Below are 23,130 nucleotides of genomic sequence, written 5' to 3'. Positions count from 1 at the left end.
AAGGCCAGGGATAACCAGTTCTTAGGCTACTGTCATTAGGCCATTTCTGTAACTTGTAGGTGAACTTCAACCCAGTGGCTCAAACGGTAAAGAATCTGCCTGCAATGCAGGAAACCCAGGTTCAATCCCTGGGTCGGGAAGACCCCCTGGAGAAAGAAATGGCAACCTACTCCAGTATCTTTGCCAGGCGAATACCATGGACAGAGGAGCCTGGCGGGCTGCAGTCCACAGGGTCACAAAAGAGTCAGATACGACTGAGTGTTGCTCACTTTCACTTCCAGAAAAGGAAGTTAGATGACTTCTAAGGGGTCAAATCAGGGTGTGACATGCAAGACTGAGCGCAGGGCCCGCTCTCCTCTCGGCGCGTCCCTCCCACGAGCAGGGGCGGCCCGGCCAGGCTGCTCCACAGTCCCTGCCAGCCCCTCGGACTGACGCCCGGACACGTGGGATGGAGGGTGACCTTCGTGGAGAAGCCAAGCTGCAGAGCTGCACCTTCAGCTGATACACAACACACCCTCAGTCTTTTTCCAAGTTGGTTCTGGAGTGTTCATACATCCAAGGGAACCACTTCACCAGGTACCTAGCTTCCTAATCACAACCATCACCATGGCCTACCATTCATTACATGGCTACCAAATGTCAAGCATCGTGGAAAGTATCCGATGTGCCTATACATGCAACATACAACTCCCCAAAAAAGAAGTAAATCGTTAGTTTTTAAAAACAAAAAACAAAAAACAAAAAACCTTACCTTTATCATTCTGGATAGATCACCAGCATCGGCTAATTCCAAAACTATGTTCAGTTCATTATCTTCAATGAATGATGCGTAATATTTAATTACATTTGGATGGTTAAGTTGCTGAGAAGAAAAAAGGCATCAAAAAGTTTTCTTACTGTAAATTCCCTAGAGTCACTTACAGTGACTTTATAACTCAAGAATAAAATTGGTGACCATTTCATTTTTAAGTTACAGAAATCTTAACATGACTGTATTTTTCTTTATCTAGTGAATTTTGAAATAAGTATAATTACTGAAAGTAAAACTATACAACAATTATTTTTTAGTAATATTCTTAGAAATCATAGAGTACATTAAAATTTTTAAAAGTACTGCTATGCCCAATGAATATATAAACTATGCATATAAATGAATGACCAAATTAAATAGCCAATTGTTAAAAATTATATCCTTCTAAATGATAACTATTATTTAAAGGCACTCAATGGTAAGTGCACTTTCCCTTTTTATTTTGAAGGCTGATCCTAGTATAACTTCAGCCAGTGATAAAAATCTGACATCTACTATATCTAAATATTGCCTTTATATCAAATACTACAAACACTCTGAACCTATCTATGAGGCTGATTATTAAATTATCTTTAAAAAATTCACCTTGTAGAAATATATACATTAGTCTACACATATTTACAATCTTTTCTAACAATCTTTTCGTTCAATCTTTAACCAAGGTAACATAAGACAAATCATTTCTCAAAGAAAATTATTCATGAATTATCCCAGAGTATACACAGGCTTTTCTTCTCTTCTTCCTACTTATAGAAGATAGGTTTCCCTCCCACATTCTCTGTGATGATACACTATTTCTCTAACAAAGGTTTGTTAAAGCAGTCACTTCTTGTCCCAGGAAATAACTACAATAAGTAGAATAGTGGGAAGCATGGCTTATTTTGAGCTTGCTTTTTATCTTTTTTAATAAATCTGATTTATTTTAGGCACAAACAAAAATGGACAGCATAAACATCATCCAAGCTTTATTTGAAAGTTAAAAGTACAACATAAGCCACAGCATTCCTCAAAAGAAATTTCACTATAACAAATGCATGTGGAGGTAACTCAAACCTCAGACCTATTCTCTGAGTGGGTGAGAAACTGACTTTACACCACCCTTTTAAATGTGGAAAAAAGATATGGAAGTACTATTTTTATAATGTGAACCCCTTGGATCAGCTCACATTCTCAATATATCACACCAAATATGCGTTTGCATTATCTAACATTTAGAATATGTCTAATTGGGATGGTTAAGAAAAAAATTTCTTCCACATTTTATGTTTATGTCTATTTCTAGTTTGAAATGCGGGAGGGAGTTAATCCTACCAAACATTCCAATTAAATTAGTGTACAATGAATCCAAAAGGCAATATACTGATTTCAAATTTATACATTATTTGAATTCAGTGTGGCATAAGCTACATCTCAAAAACAGTTTTCTTTATAAGTGTGAAATCTTAATAAATCACTTTTATCAACCCACTCAGTTATGTTCAAAACAGTGAACATTTCATTTGTTATTTACCTTAAGGAGATCTATTTCTTTGATACAATCAGCACGTGCTTTCGCATCCATTAAATCAAATATCTAAAAATAAAATTCAGTATTACTCAATAAAACAGTAATCCATGGTTCAAACTACCATATAAGTCCACTGTAATAGTCTACACATAATTACACACACATTTAGTAGTGCACTTTCCAATTAGCATTTAGGAGCTATGGAGATCAACAGGTAATTTATCTCACGTTACTACTAGAGGGTATACGTTTTTCCCTCCACAGGCAGTCAGTATTAAAAGTGGGAAAAGAGAACAGCTACATATTTCATAAATAATACAAAATGCTTTAAAATATACAATCAAAAAAAATCTCTCAATGTTCCAAGCATGTGGAAAATTAACAGCAAAAGCAAGCATCATATGTTAACACATATATGTGGAATCTGGAAAAGCTGGTATAGACGACCTCATACCAGGAATAGAGGAGAAACAGAGGGGGTAGAGAAGAAATGCACGGACACCCGGGGGAAAGAGGGGGGGCCGGGGTGGGCTGGGAGATTGAGACCGACAGAGAGGCTCTGCCATGTGCAAGACAGACAACTAACGAGGGCCTGCTACATGCACAGGGGACTCTGCTCAGCGCTTAGTGCTTAGGCCTAGATGGGGAGGAGATCCAAGAGAAGGGATATACGTGTATACATGGCGAGTCACTGTGCTGTGCAGCAGAGATCAACACAACATTATCAAACAGCTACACTCCAATGAAAGAGCTTTACATGGTTACATATTTTTAAAAATACTTATAATTGAACTAATTTAGAAATACAGATTAAACTATCTTTAACTGAATTCTCAGTACCAAAAGTGACTTCCAAACAGTGAGGAATGAAATACTGCTGGCTCATTTAAGGCAAAACTAAACTTTGAGCCATAGATACATTTCACAGGAAATTCAAAAGAATTTTATCTTCCTTTTCTCTTGGGCAACATTTCAAGACAAAAATAAAAACTGTATCTTTAGCTTAAATCATTTCCAGACACAGATTCAAACCTGATTCCATGAGCAGGAAAAGACAACAGATATGGGAAAAAACAAAATCTGGATTTTCATAAACTGTTTACAGGGTTGTCTCTAGAAAGCATCTTCATGGCTCTACCCAAGTTTCTGTGGGTTTTTAAATTTATATTTGAGAAGAGCAAAGCAGTGTTTAGGGTAAGTGATTGGCTGATAAGCTCTTGGTATTCTCTGGATCATTTTAAAAGTTTTCTTTTGTCATCTTTAAATTTTGCCAGAATTATTCACAACTGGTGAAACTGAAAATGGTAACGCCTATACCTTTAGGAAGAAAAAGGCCTTCAAGTGACTTAACACAAATGTCCTTGAAAGGGCATCTATCAGAAGAAAAACACTTAGAATGTAGTAAAGAAAGTACTTAAAAATAGCACTAAGAGAGTCTGAGAGTGTTGTATCTTACTCTAAGTTAATCTTGCATAAATGGAATCCTAGCCAGGAGTCCAAGGAGAAGGCGATGGCACCCCACTCCAGTACTCTTGCCTAGAAAATCCCAGGGACGGAGGAGCCTGGTGGGCTGCAGTCCATGGGGTCGCTAAGAGTCGGACACGACTGAGCGACTTCACTTTCACTTTTCACTTTCATGCACTGGAGAAGGAAATGGCAACCCACTCCAGTGTTCTTGCCTGGAGAATCCCAGGGACAGAGGAGCCTGGTGGGCTGCCGTCTCTGGGGTCGCAGAGAGTCGGACACGACTGAAGCGACTTAGCAGCAGCAGCAGCAGCAGCCAGGAGTCGGAGCCCAGGGGAGCCTGGACGAATGGCCCGCGGCGCGAGTCCTGTTCTGCGGTCCCCCACCCGCCGGCCGCCCTCGCCCGCACGGTCCCCCTTCTGCCCGGGTTCCGTCCTCGCAGCCCCGGCCCGCAGTAGGGTCCAGGCCCCTCTCCTCCGCCCGCGGGGCCTGGCTGACCGAGGGGGCGGCCTCTCCTCTGCCGCGGGGAGAACCTCGGCCGTCGGCCGCCAACTGCGCGCCCGCGCTCGCCGAGGGCAGGGAGACCAGACCGTCCCCTTGTCTGAAGGGCGGAAGTCGGCGCGGGAGGAGGTAACCCCCGGGGGAAGGGCTGCGGCTGCTCAGACAGAAAGGAGAATGTGCGCTCCAACACAGGCCCCGGGGCTGCAGGGGCCGCGGGCCGGCGGGCGCAGGGGCTCCCCAGGGCCCTCGGCCCCTCTCGGCAGGCGCCTGCACGTCCCAAGGCACATCAGAGACAGGCCTCAATGCTTCCTCGTGGGCTCCTAAGGTCCCGGCAAAGGACGGCAAGGAACTGGATACCTGTGTCCTTTATTAAAAAACACGAAACCCCTGTTTCCAAGGGGATGCCCCACGTCCTTAAAAGCAGAAAGCCTGGGAGAGGTACCACCGGAAATCCATGCTTTGTTCTGACTTTCCGAGAGCTTGACGCTCAGCCAAGTTTAGTCAGGGCTTCGAGGGGTTCAGAAGCCACCGTTCGGAAGTTCGGAAGTCAGGGAAGGCGAAGGCGGCAACTGAGCCAAACCCTGAGGGTGAGACCTGCCCCGAAAGGCGTGGGGGGAGGAGGCGCCATGGGAGGAAGATGGGGACCCCAGGCAGAGCGGGACCGAGCCCGGGCAAGGAGACGGGGTGGGTGCTGGAGCGGCAGCCACGGGACCCCGTGAGGACGGCAAGGGGTGAGACTGGAGGGAGGAGGGGGCCCCCCTGGAGCACAGGCAGGGGGGAGGGGAGCAAGAGCGGCCACGACGGGAAAGCGCGGACGCGTAGCAAGGTGGGCACTTTCCGCTGAGCTTGAGGGCACACGCCGGCTAAGGCAAGTCGCACTCTAGTCATGCACGCCTGCTGGTTTGGTTCTGCTTATCCTGTGGCAAAAATACATCCAAGTAGGACGTGCAAGAGAGTACATCTCCAGAGAGAGGCGAGCAGTGCCCCTCGGGGCTGTGGGCGTGGAACAGGGACTCCGGGTGAAAGTGGAAATGAAGAAACACGCGGCGAAGAGAAACCCTGCCCGGGGCTGAGCAAGACCGGGCGATTCTGAAACGGAAACATCCACGTTGCTCTCATAGCTGACAAAGGTCCAAGTAACATAACCAGACAACTGAGGTCAGACCTGAAGTAAGAGGTCTAGGGGATGTGGGCCAGTGTGCCGTGGTCAGGGTGAAGTCAGAGACAAGCAGGGGAGAAGGAGAGGGGATGTGGACGCCTGAGACAGAACCCCCGGAGCGCAGTGAGGGCCTGGACTAAGCAGACAGACCAGGTGCCAGTGGCTGGCCTGGGGAGAAACCAGGATTCCTGGTCTCGGCAGAAACAAGGAGGTGCTGGGAGCTGCACAAGAAAATAAGAGCAGGGGCTGAGAACACACTGTAAAAAGGAAAAAAAAAAAAAAGAGGTCCTGCAGACTGGAAGACTAAGGACAAAGATGGAGCCAAATATTTAACTGGGATAAATTCCATAATCACAGTGAACTCTGAAAGAGACTGCATATATGGTCATAAAGGGTTAGAAATATATTAGAATCACTGCATGCATTACAAAAGAAACTATCCATAAATTTTTAAATGCATGAAAATCCTAATTGCAATTAGGACTGCATGCAAAATATGCAGAATGTAGAATCGAAAATTAACACAGGTAGAAAAGCATTAATATGCTTTAAAAAGGGATAGTTTTTTAAAAGCTTGAATTATGGAAAATTTGACTTGCAACTGATTTTCTTGATGAATGCTTTAAAATAGCTATTAAATATATGCAAATATGGGGCATCCCTGGTGGTTCAGATGGTAAAGAATCTGCCTGCAATGCAGGAGACCCAGGTTGATGCCTGGGCTGGGAAGATCCCCTGGAGAAGGGCATGGCAAGTCACTCCAGTATTCTTGCCTAGAGAATCCCATGAACAAGAGGAACCTGGTGGCCTACAGTCCACAGGTTCTCAAAGAGTCAGACAAGAATTAATGACCAAACGATGGATTAGCTAAGTATAACTAGACATTGCATGGACCAGATCAAAACAACTGGCTGCTGATCTTCCGATACAACTGCGGTTCTAAGACCCAGGCCAAGTGCCCCGGGAAGACTTTCTCAACCTCCCTCTCACTCTGGGCTCCTCAAGGCTGCTCCCGCGTGGTTCCTCTCTCACTGTCTTGGCTGCACTTGCACTGGGATCCCTGAGTCCTGTTATTTCGTTCATCTTGGTTCTCAAAGCCTTTGGCACTAACCACTGAACACCAGATGCCCACTCCCACTGGAGGAGCAGCAGGAAGGGAGGCCGGGAGGCAGGGCAGCAAGGCCAGCCCGTGCCCCCCAGTTAAGGAGCACCTTAACGGTGGCGAACAAACCGTGACGGGATGGGGCAAATTCTCCAAAAGACCCGCTAGTCTTGTCACCACCGCAGGCTCCCAATCCCTGCATGATTTCGAGAAGGAAGGTGCACTCAGCACACACTCCCTCCCTTGCACACGCAGGTACCAGGCAGACATCCAGGAAAGTCACCGGGGCTTCCAGCAAGCCGGTCACGGCCAACTGAAACCTGACACGCGGACAAAGCACAGAAGCACCTGGAGAACGACTCGGAGGAGGCTGGACACTGCTCCTGCAGAGTCTCATGAAATATCTGTGAGCAGAGCAATGAATTATAGATGCAACATTTCAACACAGGGACTCCTCCAGGAAGGGTCCTGAATTAGCTGGAAACAGTGACGCAGCCCTTCAGACCAGTAAGAAGCCTTAAAATAACAAACTGCAGGAGGAAATCCAATGTCTGGTTCCTGGTGAAGTTTCTGAAGAGAGGCTAGGATTCTTCAGACAGGAAAGGAGTCTGGTCAATGGTATTTTAAAACATTTTCACACTAAGCTGCAGAGGTGGCTTATTAAAAAGGAAGAACCCTGGTCTCTCTTGTTCAGCACAAGTGCAATATAGCACAAAAATCAACAACATGTCTGAAATGCAAATACATTTCTTCTTGTAAAGGTTCAAGATAACTGTTCCCTAATTACATAAGCTAAGAATATCTTCGCAGCATCATTCCTCTCTTGCGTATATAGGGAGTTATGCTTAAGCTAGAAGAGGTCCCAACTGCAACACAACAAAGCAGAGAGGAAGGCTCATTGCTTCCATCTCGGGCACATACAAAAGGGAGATTCCTGCATGAGTTCGCCAGGAGACACACAGGACCTGACATGAACGTGACAAATACTGCGACGGCACACAACCGTACACACCCAAAACTAGTAGCACGCAAGAACAGGACACTCCACACACGACAGGTAATGCTACACACGAACATGCAGGTCCACACCCTGACTACCGTACGTGTAAAGATGAAAGCGTAGCCACACACCAACACGTGGCAATATTTAATTCACAAATGCAGAAGCAAACAACGGATTCATTCAGAATTTACACCGATGTGGATAAAACTCTAGAGAAAAGCAAAGGAATGATACACAGAAAATTCAGGACGTGGTGACCTGCGAGGGAAGGGAGTGATGGATGTGTCTGAGCCATGTGGTGGGTATGAGGGCATCTGTTTCAGTCTTGACCTCTGACATGTGTGTCCTGTAAACACTTTCATAAACATTTACTGTACAAGGGAAAACTGTTCACCTCTGCTGGTGATGGCTGCTGCAAGGACACTGATCCTTCATGAAATTAAACAGTAAGAGGAAGAGGACACTGAGGTTTCACAGGACTCGACAGAGAAAACAACACCAGGTAGCAGAATAAAACAGGAAGTCTACAGGCGAGTGTCAACAAGAACGACCTTCTCCCTGAAAAGAGAAGTTATACTGCAGGACGGCAAACACACACTGAGGCAGAAAGGTGAGAGCGCTCCAGAGGGGAGGCAGTGGGCCCGTCGGGGCAGGGCTGGGCCAGAGGAGCTGGGCAGACCTGGGCGCCTGAGGAGCCCGCACACAGCCAGGGTAGGAGGTCAGGGCCGATGCCAACACAGAGTGGGCATGGTAAGCGGGACAGCAATCGCCTACGTTCACCTATCTCATTTCTCGTCTCCTCCAGTAGATAAAGTTCACCTTGGTTTTCTGTCTTTTACTGCCAGGCTGGTTTTCCAGCCTGGTCTCCGAGACCCGCCCCGGAGTGTGCCCGCCGAGTCCTTGCTTCAGGCGGTGCATTCCGTGAGTCAGGTTTCCGTGCTCGATGCCTGCAGCTGAGGCTACAACGTGCAGCCACACACCCAGCTAGGAGCTGTGGGGACAACTCCAATATGCCTCTGAAAACCAAGAGCTGCGAAAGCTTTTCTAAGACCGTCCCAGCCATGACTGATCTGCATGAACAGAGCCAGCTCAATTTTAAAAGTAGTCTTACAACTAAAACGTGATTTCCACCATACACAGCACTTAATGCAAGCCTTTACAGGACAATCTTTACTCTCTCCCATCATTCTCAACTCGAGACTGTTGTGACCCAATCGTTCAGGACGTACTTTTCTCTATTTATTATTCACAGCATATAATTTTACATGGATTTATAGAATTAAAGTCATCTTACCTGCACTTTTTTTAAAGCTACTGGTACTCCATCCAAGAGACAGGCTGCCCTATAAACTTCGCTAAATTGCCCGCGACCGATTTTCTTCTCTATTCGAAAGTTGGCTAACGTATTATAGCCCATATCCGGTCGTAAGGCCTTCTGTAATTAAAAAAGTCAGGAAAGTTTTCAATCACACAATATGCACACAATTGTCAATTGTCTTCACTTATGTAGGTGATTTCTATGGTAAACCTGCAGACAGTCATTTGTTTGACAGGTATTTATCAAACTATTCATATTATATAAAAACCAACACACACATTCACTCAGTCAACCTGCCAACTAGCACATGAAAACCTTTTAAACTTTCTGATGATACTTAACTTCTGCAAAGAACAATTCCAGGGGCAGCAAGACTACCACCTTATCATTACATTTTTTTTTAAAGACCTAAGTTTTTAAAAGCAGAATATTAAGAGGAAAGTAGAGAGGTTCCCGGTACACCCCTACCCTCACCCGGGCACTGCTTTTCTCGTTATCAACACCCCATCAGAGCCGGACCCTGGTCACCACTGAACCTACACTGACAAGTCACTGTCACCCAATGTCTACAGTTAACACTGGGGTTCACCCTTACTGCTGGATACTCTCAGTTCAGTCGCTCAGTTGCTCAGTCGTATCCGACTCTTTGTGACCCCATGGACTGCAGCAGGCCAGGCTTCCCTGTTCATCACCAACTCCCGGAGCTTACTCAAACCCGTGTCCACTGAGTCGGTGAGGCCATCCAGCCATCTCATCCTCTGTCCTCCCCTTCTCCTCCCCCTTCAGTCTTTCCCAGCACATTCTATGGGCGTGGACAAATGGACAACCACCTGTATCCATAATCAGAGTGCTTGCGTGCATGCTCAGTCGCTTAGTTGTGTCCAACTCTTCGAGGCCCCATGGACTGGAGTCTACCAGGCTCTTCTGTCCATGGGCTTGGAGTGGGGTGTCATTCCCTTCTCCCGGGGGTTTTCTCAATCCTGGGACTGAACCTGCATCTCCTGCATTGGCAGGTGGATTCTTCTACCCCTGAGCCACCTGGGAAGCTCCCCAGAATTTTAGCATCATAGTATATTTTCCCTGCCCCAAAACCCCTCTGTTCTCTGCCTGTTCAACCCTCGCTCCCCACCAACACCTAGCAGCCACCAATCTTTTCACTGGACCCATAGTTCTGCTTTTTCCAGAATATCACATAGTTAGAATCATACAGTATGTAGCCTTTCAGATTGGCCTCTGTCTCTTGGAGAAGGAATGGCAACCCACTCCAGTATCCTTGCCTGGAAAATCCCATGGACGAAGGAGCCTGGTAGGCTACAGTCCACAGGATCGCAAAGAGTCGGACACAACTGAGCGACTTCATTGTCTGTCTTTCTTTCTGTCACTTAGTACATAAATATCTTTTAAACAATATATTTTTTGCTGTTCGTTGGGAAAAGTCATTTCTTTTTGAAACTCACACCTTTTAGTACTCATTAGACAGAGAAGGCAATGGCACCCCACTCTAGTACTCTTGCCTGGAAAATCCCATGGAAGGGGGAGCCTGGTGGGCTGCCGTCCATGGGGTTTCGAAGAGTCGGACACGACTGAGCGACTTCACTTTCACGTTTCACTTTCACGCATTGGAGAAGGAAATGGCAACCCACTCCAGTGTTCTTGCCTGGAGAATCCCAGGGGTGGCGGAGCCTGGTGGGCTGCCGTCTATGGGGTCGCACAGAGTCGGACACGACTGAAGCGACTTAGGAGCAGCAGCAGCAGCAGACAGCAGGCACTGGACTAGCCCCTAGGGAAACAGATATATCCTAAGAAGTGTTTCTGCTCTGAAAGAGCCCACGTGGAGACACGAAGGGGCCTCAACTGTGCCGAGTGGGATCATGGGGCCAGGGGGCGGCATCACCGCGGGCCCCTCTGGGGGTGGATGTGCTCTGTCCGCTGTCCTAGTTCTTCCGTTCCTTGCTTACAGACTCAGTCACCCATCACCCGGCCACAGGACAGACCTGCGCTGCGCGCCCACGGGGCTGAACGCTGCCCAGCGCGGAGGCCACTGCACACGCCCTGGGAAGGCGGCCTCTGCAGGGCCTCACGTCACTCCTGCTCCACCTGCAGCATCTCAGTCTGCTGAAATATAACAGCTCAGCCATCACGTGTGCCTTTCCATCTTCTCTTTCTCTGGCCACTCATGGGCCTCTCCCAGATCCCGGGATTCCCGATAAGTAGACCCTTCTTGGCCTGGTACCACTCTGCTCACATCTGAATGGGCCGTCTCTACTCTGGACCGACTCGAAGTAAACATAACATTCTTGCGGGGCCTGATTAAGGCCGAACATTAAAGACCTACTGGTTCAAACAAAGGGCACATGGGTTCCTAAACCCACTAAGGCAGCTTGAACTCTTAGTCCTCAAATAAACCTTAGTTAGGGCTGATGATCCCATGACGTATGCAAAAGGCTGTTTTGACATATGGGCATCACATTAACCCCTAATACATGCAACCTTGTCCATGTCACTACACTTATCATGCTAGCAAAAAAACCTGTAAAATTCTGCTGGACTTGCACTGCCATTCACATGCAACGTTTATCAAAAAAGAGGGGAAAAGTAACAATAACTTGTTACTGTGCATTGCTTTTCTTTCTTCTGAAAAGTCCAAAATAAGAGAAATACCACTCTTCCTTTAAGAGATGCAAAATAATCAGAATACAAGTTTCACAAATTCATTATGTGAATATAAACCATAAATAACTGCCAGAATAGAATAATAACACTACTACAATAAAAAAGGTCCCATTTTGGCACCTATAATGTAACAGGTCCTATAAATTAGTACTTTTTATGCTATTTAATTCAATTCTCATGATGATCCTATCAGTTCAGTCGCTCAGTCGTATCCAACTCTTTGCGACCCCATGAATCGCAGCACGCCAGGCCTCCCTGTCCATCACCATCTCCCAGAGTTCACTGAGAGTCACGTCCATCGAGTCCGTGATGTCATCCAGCCATCTCATGATGATCCTATCAGACAGATGTTATCACACCAGATCTATGGCTAGCTGATGCCCAAGCCCCAGTTCCCAAGCACGGGGTTAGTCATACAGCCACCTACAATATAATAAATATTACAGTACCCTATGCGATGATCCACAGTATGTTTAATTTTAGTCTTTTCGATGAGTAAAACAGAAATGGGACTAGAAACACACATACCGAAAATGAAAATAAAAAATAGGAATGAAATCATAAAATAAAGAGAGGCTGCTTGCCACGCTGTTCAAGTATAAGATTTCTTTTTGTGGTCACTGAGATGAATTTACAACTGTCACTGTAAAGTGAAGTGAAAGTTACTCAGTCCTCTCCAACTCTTTGTGACTCAATGGACTATACACTCCATGGAATTCTCCAGGCCAAAATACTGGAGTGAGTGGCCTTTCCCTTCTCCAGGGGATCATCCCAACCCAGTGATCAAGCCCAGGTCTCCCTCATTGAGGTGGATTCTTTACCAGCTAAGCCAACAGGGAACCCCAAGAATACTGGAGTGGGTAGCCTATCCCTTCTCCAGGGGACCTTCCTGACCCAGGAATTGAACCAGCGTTTCCTGCATTGCAGGTGGATTCTTTACCAGCTGACCCATCAAGGAACTGTCCCCTACTTAACAAAGGAAACCTAACAAAGTCTCACTTCTCAGATACCGTCAGTGGATATTAGCAACTTCTAGCTTTCATAACTTCATTTCACTTGAGGAGAGACTTTCAATTGTCCAAGCTTTTCTAACAAATGTTTGTTTGTTTTTAATTTACACACTAGGACAGACTGCAACATCGAAGAGGTGGGTTTCCTTCCTCTCGTCCAAACATCTAGACCGCTCCTCCTCCAGATGAAAACGTGCCGGTCTCCGGTGACACTCGGCTTCCTCGTGGGGAATGCTACCACGCAAGCCCTGCACGCTCTTCAGGCCTGCCAGGGACCCCGCCCCTGTCCGCGCGGTAACTGACAAACGCGCGCGCAGGGGCTGCTGAGGCGCTGCGATGACCGCATGCTGAGCGCGGAGGCCGGCTAATACGTTTTGGCATGCACGCGCGTAATCACACATTTACATATGCAATGACCTATATTTGCATGTCAGATCACACACTGTCTGGGTTTATTAAGGCTGGGCGCCTCTCTGTGCGTGGCCGCCGGAGTGGCGAGTGAGGGCCAGAGGGCGGCGTTTTTTTGGCAGCGGAGGGATGAGCTGCCACCCAGGATTAGGCTGATTCGGCCTGAGCATTAGACACTTCATTAGACGTAATCTGTTTAACAGTGGGCAGTGTATGTAAACTTCACAGCCCATTTGCGGCACCCTTTCCCCCCGTGGCCTTTCTTCAAAGGGCAGCGCAGCTGACTGACAGCCTGTCTCATCTGCTCCCATGTCCTGTCGCCCGGCATAGACGCGCGGAGCAGACACGAGACGGAGCTGGGCTGCACATCTCGACACCCACGCCCCGAGGCTCGGGCACGCTGCGGCGACCTGCGGAAGGATCAGCCTGGGCGCGGGGTGGTCTCCTTTATGTGGCCCGGCAGGCGACACACACCTGGGCAGTGATTCTCCGACGCTGTGGCCGGCGCCCTGCTGCATGCGGATGAGTTATGTGCCCGGTAAACAGCACTGTGTGAGGTGCTTAAAATAAAAGAGATGGCATCATCAGGCCAGTGCCCATGCAAGTAAAGAACTATTTTTAGGGAAGAGCTATATTTTCTTTTTTTTTTTTTTTTGGATGTGGTCCAATTCCCCATGTTTTTTAACTAAGCACCTGAGTTATGCTGGGGAATAAAATAACTCAGCAAATACTGAGATGCAAATTGGATACAAAATAAAGCAAGTAAGTACACTGCAACTGCCTTACTCTACTCTCCACGCAGTGCATAAACGGGGTCCCAGGCCCTGCAGCCCCTTCACCACCAGGCTGTGTGTCTGAGCCGCTCGAAATGACTTCTGGAATAACGTGAGTCATTTAAAGGATTTTCAGCTTTTATGAAAGTTCACCACTCTGCCTCTTCCATCACACACTGAGCCCACCTACACCTACAGCAGCAGCTCACTCCTCCACACACAGTGTCCAAGTGACCTGGCCTTCTGGGGACCTGTGCTCTGCACATGTGGCCCACTTCTGCTCACTGTGGAGACCCATCTGACGGCCCTTCTCAGGGGCCCCTGCCCTGGGCCCACAGTCTTCAGCAGCAGTCAACTCTGCAGACAGCCGTGCAAGCTCAGGCACTGGTCTGGGTTCCAGATCTCATTGGCTTTTAATTATTTGTTTACATGGGTCTATTTCTCCCTCCAAGCACAGCTTCTCAAAGGCAGAAACCAAGCTTGTGTCCACGAAGCCACATGCCACGAAGGTGGCGTGACATGAAACAGACAGTAAGTATTTACTAAATAGGTGAACGTAGCTGAAAGAACTCCCTCTGCCCTTAACAGCTTCCAACGGGTGAGACGAGACTTGCCTTGCACCCCTGCCAGGTCAAGAGCCTTGAGTGCTAATCCCCTGTCCCTGCTGGGGTGATATGCGAAGCCCTGAATACTGCCGTCTGAGGCCTGACCTGACAGGGATGGTGCTTTAGTCACCAAGTCAAGTAAGACCCTTTTGCGACCCCACACACTGTAGCCCACCAGGCTCCTCTGTCCATGGGACTTTCCAGGCAAAAATACTGGAATGAGTTGCCATTCCCTTCTCCAGGGGATCTTCCTTTCCAGGGACTGAATCTGAGTCTCCTGTATCGGCAGGCGAGTTCTTTGCCACTGAGCCACCAGGGAAGCCAGGTTCTCACAAAGCCCCAGAGAAGCACAGGGTCTGCCAGTCACTCCACAGGGCTGGGCTGGAGCCTCACATCTGATTCTCAGTGTCTTTCTCAGCTGGGCAGCTGCCCAAACCTTGTACCCACTCCTCCAGGGCAGGCGGGAGCCCACCTGAGGGCAGCGTGCGAGTGTTACCAGGGACAGAGCCTTGCACACGCACGTGCTCACTGTCACCTATGCCCCTTCCCCGGGGCACCTGCGGGCACAGCCTGGCACTGACCCTCTCTACTCACAGCCTCCTCCAATTCTAGGCATCAAGACTGAAACTCCCTAGTTCTGACCTCGATTTTTTTCTTTGGCCCTCCTCTGGGCCCCCAAAAGCTTGAATCAACAGCCAGACTTCCTCGTGCCAGCAGCCTCTCTACTAGGGTCTCCAAGCACTGCCCAGCCCTGAGCTCGCCCTCCAGCCAGACACTCCTCTTGCCCTGATCCATGGATGAACACAGCTGGACTCCTTGCATATAAGGCTCCTTGGAGACATACACTATATCTAAGTAAAATTTTCCTGCCCAAAGGCCGTCTAATTACTGCGAGGGAGCAGGTAATACCTAAAACCACGTGTGGTTTTAAGTCGGCTTCTGGCTGGAACATGGTCACACTCAAGTTTAAAGTCGCAGGCAAACTGAAGAGAGCAACTGCTTGAAAGCCTGTAAACCTTCCAAGTTTGAAACTGCAAGCTCTTGGTGACAAAAGAAACTGAGGGACATGACTAGTTCAGCACAGAGTAGTTTCCAAAATCACGAAATAAAGACCACACACTCCATAAAACATTTTTCAAACGGATTCTTTTTTGGATTAAGTCTTAAAATGTAACTATTCAACATGGATAATATAACTGCAAGCTTATACAGCTTTTCTTACTGTTTGATTGTTTTTACTGGTGTCATTTCATTTCTTAATTACTAACGGTAAGACACCCATGACTCCTTAAATAGAGGGCATGGTTATGACAGACGCTGGAAGCATGTGCATTACATTTTTGTGGTAAATTATGTTTAATCTCCTGAGATGTGTGAATCCGCAAGTTAAAAGAATCCTAAAATCTCAGAAAAGTAAAATAATTACTCAAAATCACATATGACGACTAAAAAAATCAAACCTGAGAGTGAAGGAAGCTTTATGTAACACCTTAAATGTCCGGCATTCTCACTAAGGAAACTCTTGTTGATCTGAATGTGCTTTAATTACCTACCACCAGATCATGCTGACTAATTGGGATTAACTTCTCCGTGTCAGTCCCCTCCTGCACATAAATACTTTTCATTTCAAAATAAAACACAGTCTGTTGTGCCATTGGCTCATACTCTCACAGGTGCAAACTCGTTAAACAACGATTTCCCAGGACTAAATTAATTTCTCTAATTTCTTTTAAATTTGAAGGCAAGAACGTTTAATGAGCAGTAAGATAATTCAGGGTAACATGATGATAATAGTTCTCTCTGGGGAAATCAGAGGAGCCCCGCCATGGACTCGACAGACTCTCCAGGGAGAAAATCCTGTCCTGACAATTCCTGGAGGTACTGTTATCAACGATCTAACGTACAAGCCAGGATTAACAATACTTAACACCATTAACAAGGTTTTCACTATTACTGCAAACTCATCTCTTACTGGTGATTTTCATCTTACCAACTGTGTAATCTAACAAATATTATACTTTATGTTAATATTATTAAATGTCTCCAAAATTTGAAAGTAACGAAACTTACAAATGCCCTTCAATTTTATTTGGCAATGAAGCTCATTCTATGGATGATCTTTAAAGAGACATTACTCAGCTCCCAACTACACAAACTGGAACGCCCTTTTGACAATATCTCACACAGAGCTCTTACACACTACTTTCTATGTAAACCTCAACAGAAATTTAAAAAACATGTTAAAACAAAAACATCACAGGTGCCAGCAATCTAATTAGTCATTCTTCTTCCCATTTGAAAAATCATCTCCCAGAAATTTGTTAAGCTATTTCAAAAGTAACCTATTCCTAAAGACACTAAAAGTCTGAGATTTAAGTCAGCTGGAATGATATACCATTAATCATTGTAACTGGCTTTTTATCAAACAGGAGAGAATTCACTACAGCATAAGAAAAATGAGTGATCAAATACAACCGATTATTTAAATATTTATAAGATCTTGGTATTTGTATCATTTAACCATCATTAGTTATACTACCTAGCATGATAATTACTATATCCAAATTATGTAACCAAAAATACCGGTTACCTCTCCTGGCATTTCAGGACCAGGACAGAGATACTGGCACCAGCCCAGTGAGCACCAGCAGCTGCAGCTGGTGAAATTCAACACTGCGACCAGAAGCCTTTCACTGCAGCAGAGACAAATGGAAGATGTTTTCTTCAATTTATTCATTTATTTCACAGTTATTAACAGAGGATGGGCTTAAACAAACATGTAATCCAAAAACAGTAAAAAGGCAATAAGCAATATTAGTATCTGGGAGAAGGAAATGGCAACCCACTCCAGTGTTCTTGCCCGGAGAATCCCAGGGACAGAGGAGCCTGGTGGGCTGCCGTCTAGGGGTGGCACAGGGTCGGACACGACTGAAGCGACTTAGCAGCAGCAGCAGCAGCAGCAGCAAGATTAGTATCTAATATTTAGGTACTATGCAGAGAAATAAAAGAGTGATATAATAGGAAATAAATGATGGTTATTTTGGATTGGGTGATACTAGGATGACCCCACGGAGGTGGTGACATTTTGGTTGAGATTAAAAGACCAGAAGGAAAAGAAAGTGCTGGAAAGCAGCCCTGGGAGAAACCTTCACGGAGCAAGGAGCGAGTTGTGTCGGAAAAACACTGGCTGGAGGGTGGTGAACACTGGGGTCGCGGGTAAGGACCGGGGTCAGAGGTGAGCACGCTGAGAGCATGGGTGTGGGCTGTGGGTCTGCAGCAGAGGGGCTCGGAACTCAAGACCCTGACCCTGCGCGGAGAGAGGCAGGGAGAGGAGGAGAACCAGAGAGGGGGAGAGCGGGGAGAGCACGGAAGGCCTGGCCGGACCGGACGGTGACAGCGAGGAGCGCGCTGCGGGCGGGCCGGGACACGACCCCCAGGTGGACCCCGAGGACTCGGACTGCGGGAGCTGAACACAAGGGCGAGGGGCGAGGAACGCCGGACGCCAAGGACGGCTCATGGGCTCGGGGCTTGAGCACGTCGACGGGGGAGGGAAGTCGCTGACTAGGGTGTGTTGGTAACAGGTGTGACAAAGGACGGAACACGACACAGAAGCAGGCACGGCAGAGAGACCTGTGCGCCGAGAGCGCTGCGTGTCTCTGCCGCACGCGTCCTCGCCCACCGAGACCCAGCATCTCGTCCCCGCCTCCGAGCGCCGTCCACGTGCCGGGCACAGCACGTGGGCTCCACGGCCGGGACTCCGTAAAAACGAGTGCTCCCTAACCCACAGGGCGGAAGAGCGAGGCGTAGGTGTTCCAGCACGCAGCCAGGAAGTGGGGGTATCCAAGCCCTTACTCGGGGCAGTGCAATGTCAGGGCTCAGGCCCTAAGCCACCCTGCTAAACGTCAGCCCTCCTATGTCCTCCTGGTCCCTCAGACGGGACCCCCGTAAATGCTGGGGTCCGCGCGGCGCCGAGCTCAGCCCTCTCCGCTCGCTGCGCTCATCACGGGGCCACGCAGCCCCGCATCCTGCCTCCTCCTTGCTGGGAGATGGGGTGGGCGTTCACTGATCCCGTGTGCTCCCGACGCCCTACTGGGTACCCCATCAGAACTCTCCTAGGAAGTCCTCCTCTTCCACCTCCCTGTTCTGCACTGAACGAGATCCGGTCAAGGGAGGAAAAGAAGGCATAATTAAATGCAGTTCATAAAGCGTTCCTGGAAAAAGAAGTACTCCTCAAAACTTCAAAATCAGGGTAACATTTGTTCTATGAACACTTCGTGAGAGAGCTGTGTGAAGCATACCCACAGGTACGGTGAGAAAGCCATAATATCCACATAATGGTCTAAAGGGAGACAACATGTAAAGGAATCCTAACTGTAAAATGATACAACTGATTTCTAACAAATATACTAGATTCTATACATTCAACGTTGCCCTTCAAACAGGCACAATGGGAGCATGCGGACTTATTTCCAGAAAGGCTTCTGATACTGAAAATCCATTTGAAATCCCTCCTTGGACTGTAATCAGTTTGTGAATCATGAAAACTACTGGTCTCACTTAAGAAGAGATCTTCTTCTGATCAAAAGAAGAATACCAAGACAATTTATTTTTTCCACCAAGTACAAGCTTGGCTCCAAAGGATTTCTAAATATTCCAAATATCAAATTCATCCTCAAAAATGGAATCATTTTCATCACTGATTTTATTAAAACTACATTTCAGGCTCTGAATGCAGTTCCAAATAGAATTGGGAAACTATTTTGATTAATGTATCATCTGGTCCCACCACTTCATAGGAAATAGATGGGGAAACAGTGTCAGACTTTATTTTTGGGGGCTCTAAAATCACTGCAGATGGTGACTGCAGCCATGAAATTAAAAGACACTCCTTGGAAGGAAAGTTATGACCAACCTAGATAGCAGATTGAAAAGCAGAGATATTACTTTGCCAACAAAGGTCCGTCTAGTCAAGGCTATGGTTTTTCCTGTGGTCATGTATGGATGTGAGAGTTGGACTGTGAAGAAGGCTGAGCGCCAAAGAATTGATGCTTTTGAACTGTGGTGTTGGAGAAGACTCTTGAGAGTCCCTTAGACTGCAAGGAGATCCAACCAGTCCATTCTGAAGGAGATCAACCCTGGGATTTCTTTGGAAGGAATGATGCTAAAGCTGAAACTCCAATACTTTGGCCACCTCATGCGAAGGGTTGACTCATTGGAAAAGACTCTGATGCTGGGAAAGATTGAGGGCAGGAGGAGAAGAGGGCAGCAGAGGATGAGATGGCTAGACAGCACCACCGATTCAGTGGCCATGAATTTAAGTAAACTCTGGGAGATGGTGGAGGACAGAGGAGCCTGGTGTGCTGCAGTCCATGGAGTCACAAAGAGTCAGACACGACTCAGCAACCAAACAACATCTTTGAACACATCAGACTATTCAAACAGACATGTCCAAGACAGCAGATGGGAGAACCCTTACTGTATTCCCATTCTTTTAAAAATCATCTAAATTTCTCAAGGATTTCCTTTAAAAGCTGAGAAACATCTAGCCCTAAATACATGAAGTATGAACAACCAATCTAAATTCAAAACTCAATCAAGCTTTAAATATTCTGATGTCACTTCTCATTTGACAGAGTTCTTTTTAGTCTACATTACCAAGTCTTTTCCTAAAGTAGCTTTCAATAACTAAAATCCATATAATATTAAGATAATTAGGCTGATCAAAATTAAGCTTTCATTTAGAGATTAATTCATTCATCCAACAAATATCTGGATACCCATGACCTACTCATTCATATAAAGTATGGTCTGCAGAAGTGAACAGTGCACAGCTGGCATAGTACATTCTTATTTATTAGAAGCGTATCAGTGTAGGAAACTACCCAGTAGTCATTATTTCCCTGAGAGTAATCTTTCTGCTCTCTTCCAAATTACATGCTTCCTCTAGGATAACACTCTTCTTATGACCTCTGCCATGTAGCTCACATACATAATGAGCCTTTATGCTGATTACAGTCCACTGTAGCCAACCAGGCTCCTCCCTCCATGGGATTCTCCAGGCAAGAGTACTGGAGTGGGTTGCCATTTCCTTCTCCAGGGGATCTTCCCGACCCAGGGATCGAACCCTGGTCTCCTGCATTCCAGGCAGACACTTTAACCTCTGAGCCACCAGGAAAGTCCTGATTACAGCCCATTAGGGACTAAATCTCCTTGAACAGCTCCTGAGACTGTGATCAAAGTACCTGAAATATGAAGTTGAAAGAGAGCTCAGCATAAGTGAGATATGACTGAATCTGTGTCCAAAATAGGGAAAGACACAACATGCAGCTGGAGAAGAAAAAGGAGCCCCATGACGTGAGACCCTCTGCATCGCACAAGAGAACGCAGAGCCCTTCCTCAAGCCCAGAAATCACCGTTTCTCGGACCTGTGGCTCAGCGGTGAAGGATCCACCTGTAACACAGGAGCAGCGGGTTCAATCCTGGGTCGGGAAGATCTCCTGGAGGAGGCATGGCAACCTACTCCAGTATTCTTGCCTGGGCAACCCCATGGACAGAGGAGCCTGGCGGGCTGCAGTCCATAGGGCTGCAAAGAGTCAGACACGACTCAGTGACTAAGCAACAACAAGAAGTAATAATGATAAAACACACACTTTGGAAAGATGACTCTTGCTACAGTGTGAAGACTGAACTAGAAATGGCAAAATGAGAGGAAAAGAGACTGGTTCAGAAGGTTCCACAATAATCCAGGCAAAAGGCGGCAGTAGGCACAGTCAGGATGCAGAGAACTAGCAGATTCCAGAGGTACTTAAGGAGTAAAGTCAAGACAATGTGAAAACGGCCTGCATATAAAATAAATGACTCACCTGACTGCAGAGCGAGAGGGGCCGTGCTAACAGTCACAGGCAAAAGGACAGCCTTGGGCAGAAGGCAATGCAAGCCATCCTGAAAGTAGGAGCTTGCGGGAACTACGAAAACATCGAGAGTCACAGCGACTGAGATCAGACTGGCCAAGAGACAGGTGAGACGCTGCTTCTGTGAAACCAAAGCGGGAGGCAGACCCGGCTTCAATCCCAGCCGCCCTGCTTACTGGCTAAATGACCAAGGGCGAGTCAGATCACCGGTCTGAGCCTCGGTCTCTTCGCTTGTGAAGTGCCACTGATAATGCCTCCTGCGGCTGGTGTCAGGAACGCAGCAAGGCCCCTACACACGAACTTCAAGCTGCAAACTTTCCAAGATGAGGCCCTGCCTCTCGTTCCAGCGAGGAAGCAGAACCTGTGCCGTGGACGCCAGGCGTGAGCAGCGTCGCAGCCTGCCCGCCGCCACCCCGCCGCCACCCGTCACTGACGGCCCTGCGGCTCTCCCGCCTCCCACCCTCTCCCTCCTCCATCAGTGACTCCTCCCGCCTGCCCACTGGATGCCAGCCCCTGTGCCAGCTGCTGTGCTGCACTACTGTGCTGTCAGGTTGAAACCGTTTCCTCTACTTTCTGTGTTTGGTGTTTATACATTATTGGCCTGGAAAGTACTGTAAACCCAGTACAGCGCAGTACTATATGGGTGACTGTTAGCCGGGTACCCAAGCTAACGCTGTTGGACTTATGAACACATCCTTGGAACAGAACTCGTTCGTGTGTCGGGGACTTACTGTAGCTGAAACACATGTTCACGGGGTTCAGCGCAGGGTGGGTGCTCTTGGAAGAACTCTCAGCAGCAGGGCTTCTGTCCTGGACAAAAGCCAGATGATGCTGAGAAGGAAGGTGGGGGCTGGGGGTCAAGCGTCCAGCTAGTGTGAGGGCTCAAAAGGAGGTTGGGAGACAACAGCAACAAGGAAGGTGAGCGCCCTTCCTTTGGGAGGTGGAGCCTCGAGGAAGCGGGTCTTGCCCCCGTCACCCCAAAAACAAGGAGAAGTCATGGGCTGGAAGAGGCTCTGTGGATGGAGAGGTGGCCCCTGACCCCGGACTCTCATGGTACACAGCTTATTATTAATATCATCAGAGAATCAGCAGCCTCCAGGGGAAACAGTGGCCTTGGGGCAAAGAGGTCTGTTCCAGCCAAGAAGCTTAAAGTGACGGCCGGCCAACCTCACCGCTTTCTGGCTAGTCCCAGACAAGACGCTTGTACCTTCCCAGGAACCAGAATGAGGAAGGCCCCTCTTTCTACCTGTACCCCTGGGATGCTTTCCCGCCTTCACAGGGAGCCAAAGGGTTACAAACAGTAACATCTTCAAGTTTACAAACAGTAAGTATGACCTAAGTCCTGGTGATGATCATAATTAAAATAAATCCACCCTCTAGACACACCCAGGAATTCTTAAAATTGTGCTCTGATTATAACTGTTTCATATTTAACTTTATGATAAAAAACGAAGGCAGCAGAGTGCTCAATGACCAGAAATCAAAATAGTCACAAAATGTTAGCTGCAGACTTCCATCGTTTAAAATCAGCCTCATACTAAAATGTAAATATCTTACCATTTCTGTGTCACCATCAATGATACAGTCTGCAGCTTTTTTTAATTAAGCTATAATAAATTTGTCGTTCCAAAAACAAGAGTCCAAAAGGAACGTGAACATAACAGTGTGCAACTCTAGTCAAAATATCCTGTCAGTGCTTTTGAGGCTTTAGTGGAAGGAGGCAAAGAAGGAAAACAGGAAGGAAACGGAAGGTGACAGAAAAAAAAAATTCCCTGAGTTCAGTGAATGACAATAATGACAACAAAAAAAATTAACAGAGCTACATAAATCTCACATCCTAGAGCATGGGAAAAAAGGAACTCATACGGCACTAAAAATGAGGCCA

At 47.1% G+C, this 23,130-nt stretch overlaps 1 protein-coding gene across 4 annotated transcripts in view; it reads right to left on the bottom strand.

Annotated features, from left to right (window-relative positions):
* The window catches only part of NEK7 (NIMA related kinase 7), a 137,655-nt gene that overhangs the window by 57,734 nt on the left and 56,791 nt on the right, over positions 1–23,130 (bottom strand). For 3 of the 4 annotated variants that reach the window (XM_018060813.1, XM_018060814.1, XM_005691057.3), the window contains exons 3-5: positions 8,842–8,982; positions 2,322–2,384; positions 752–862 (exon numbers count right to left, since the gene is read on the bottom strand). In XM_018060813.1, coding sequence (XP_017916302.1) covers positions 752–862; positions 2,322–2,384; positions 8,842–8,982 — 315 coding nt within the window. The remainder of the gene's footprint in view (positions 1–751; positions 863–2,321; positions 2,385–8,841; positions 8,983–23,130) is intronic. The other variant, XM_018060815.1, reaches the window with a different exon arrangement.

Source organism: Capra hircus, chromosome 16 (assembly GCF_001704415.2).
Source record: "Capra hircus breed San Clemente chromosome 16, ASM170441v1, whole genome shotgun sequence".
Classification (NCBI taxonomy): domain Eukaryota; kingdom Metazoa; phylum Chordata; class Mammalia; order Artiodactyla; family Bovidae; genus Capra; species Capra hircus.
Note: the sequence above shows the minus strand (reverse complement) of the source record. Positions and strands in the feature narration are given on the sequence as shown.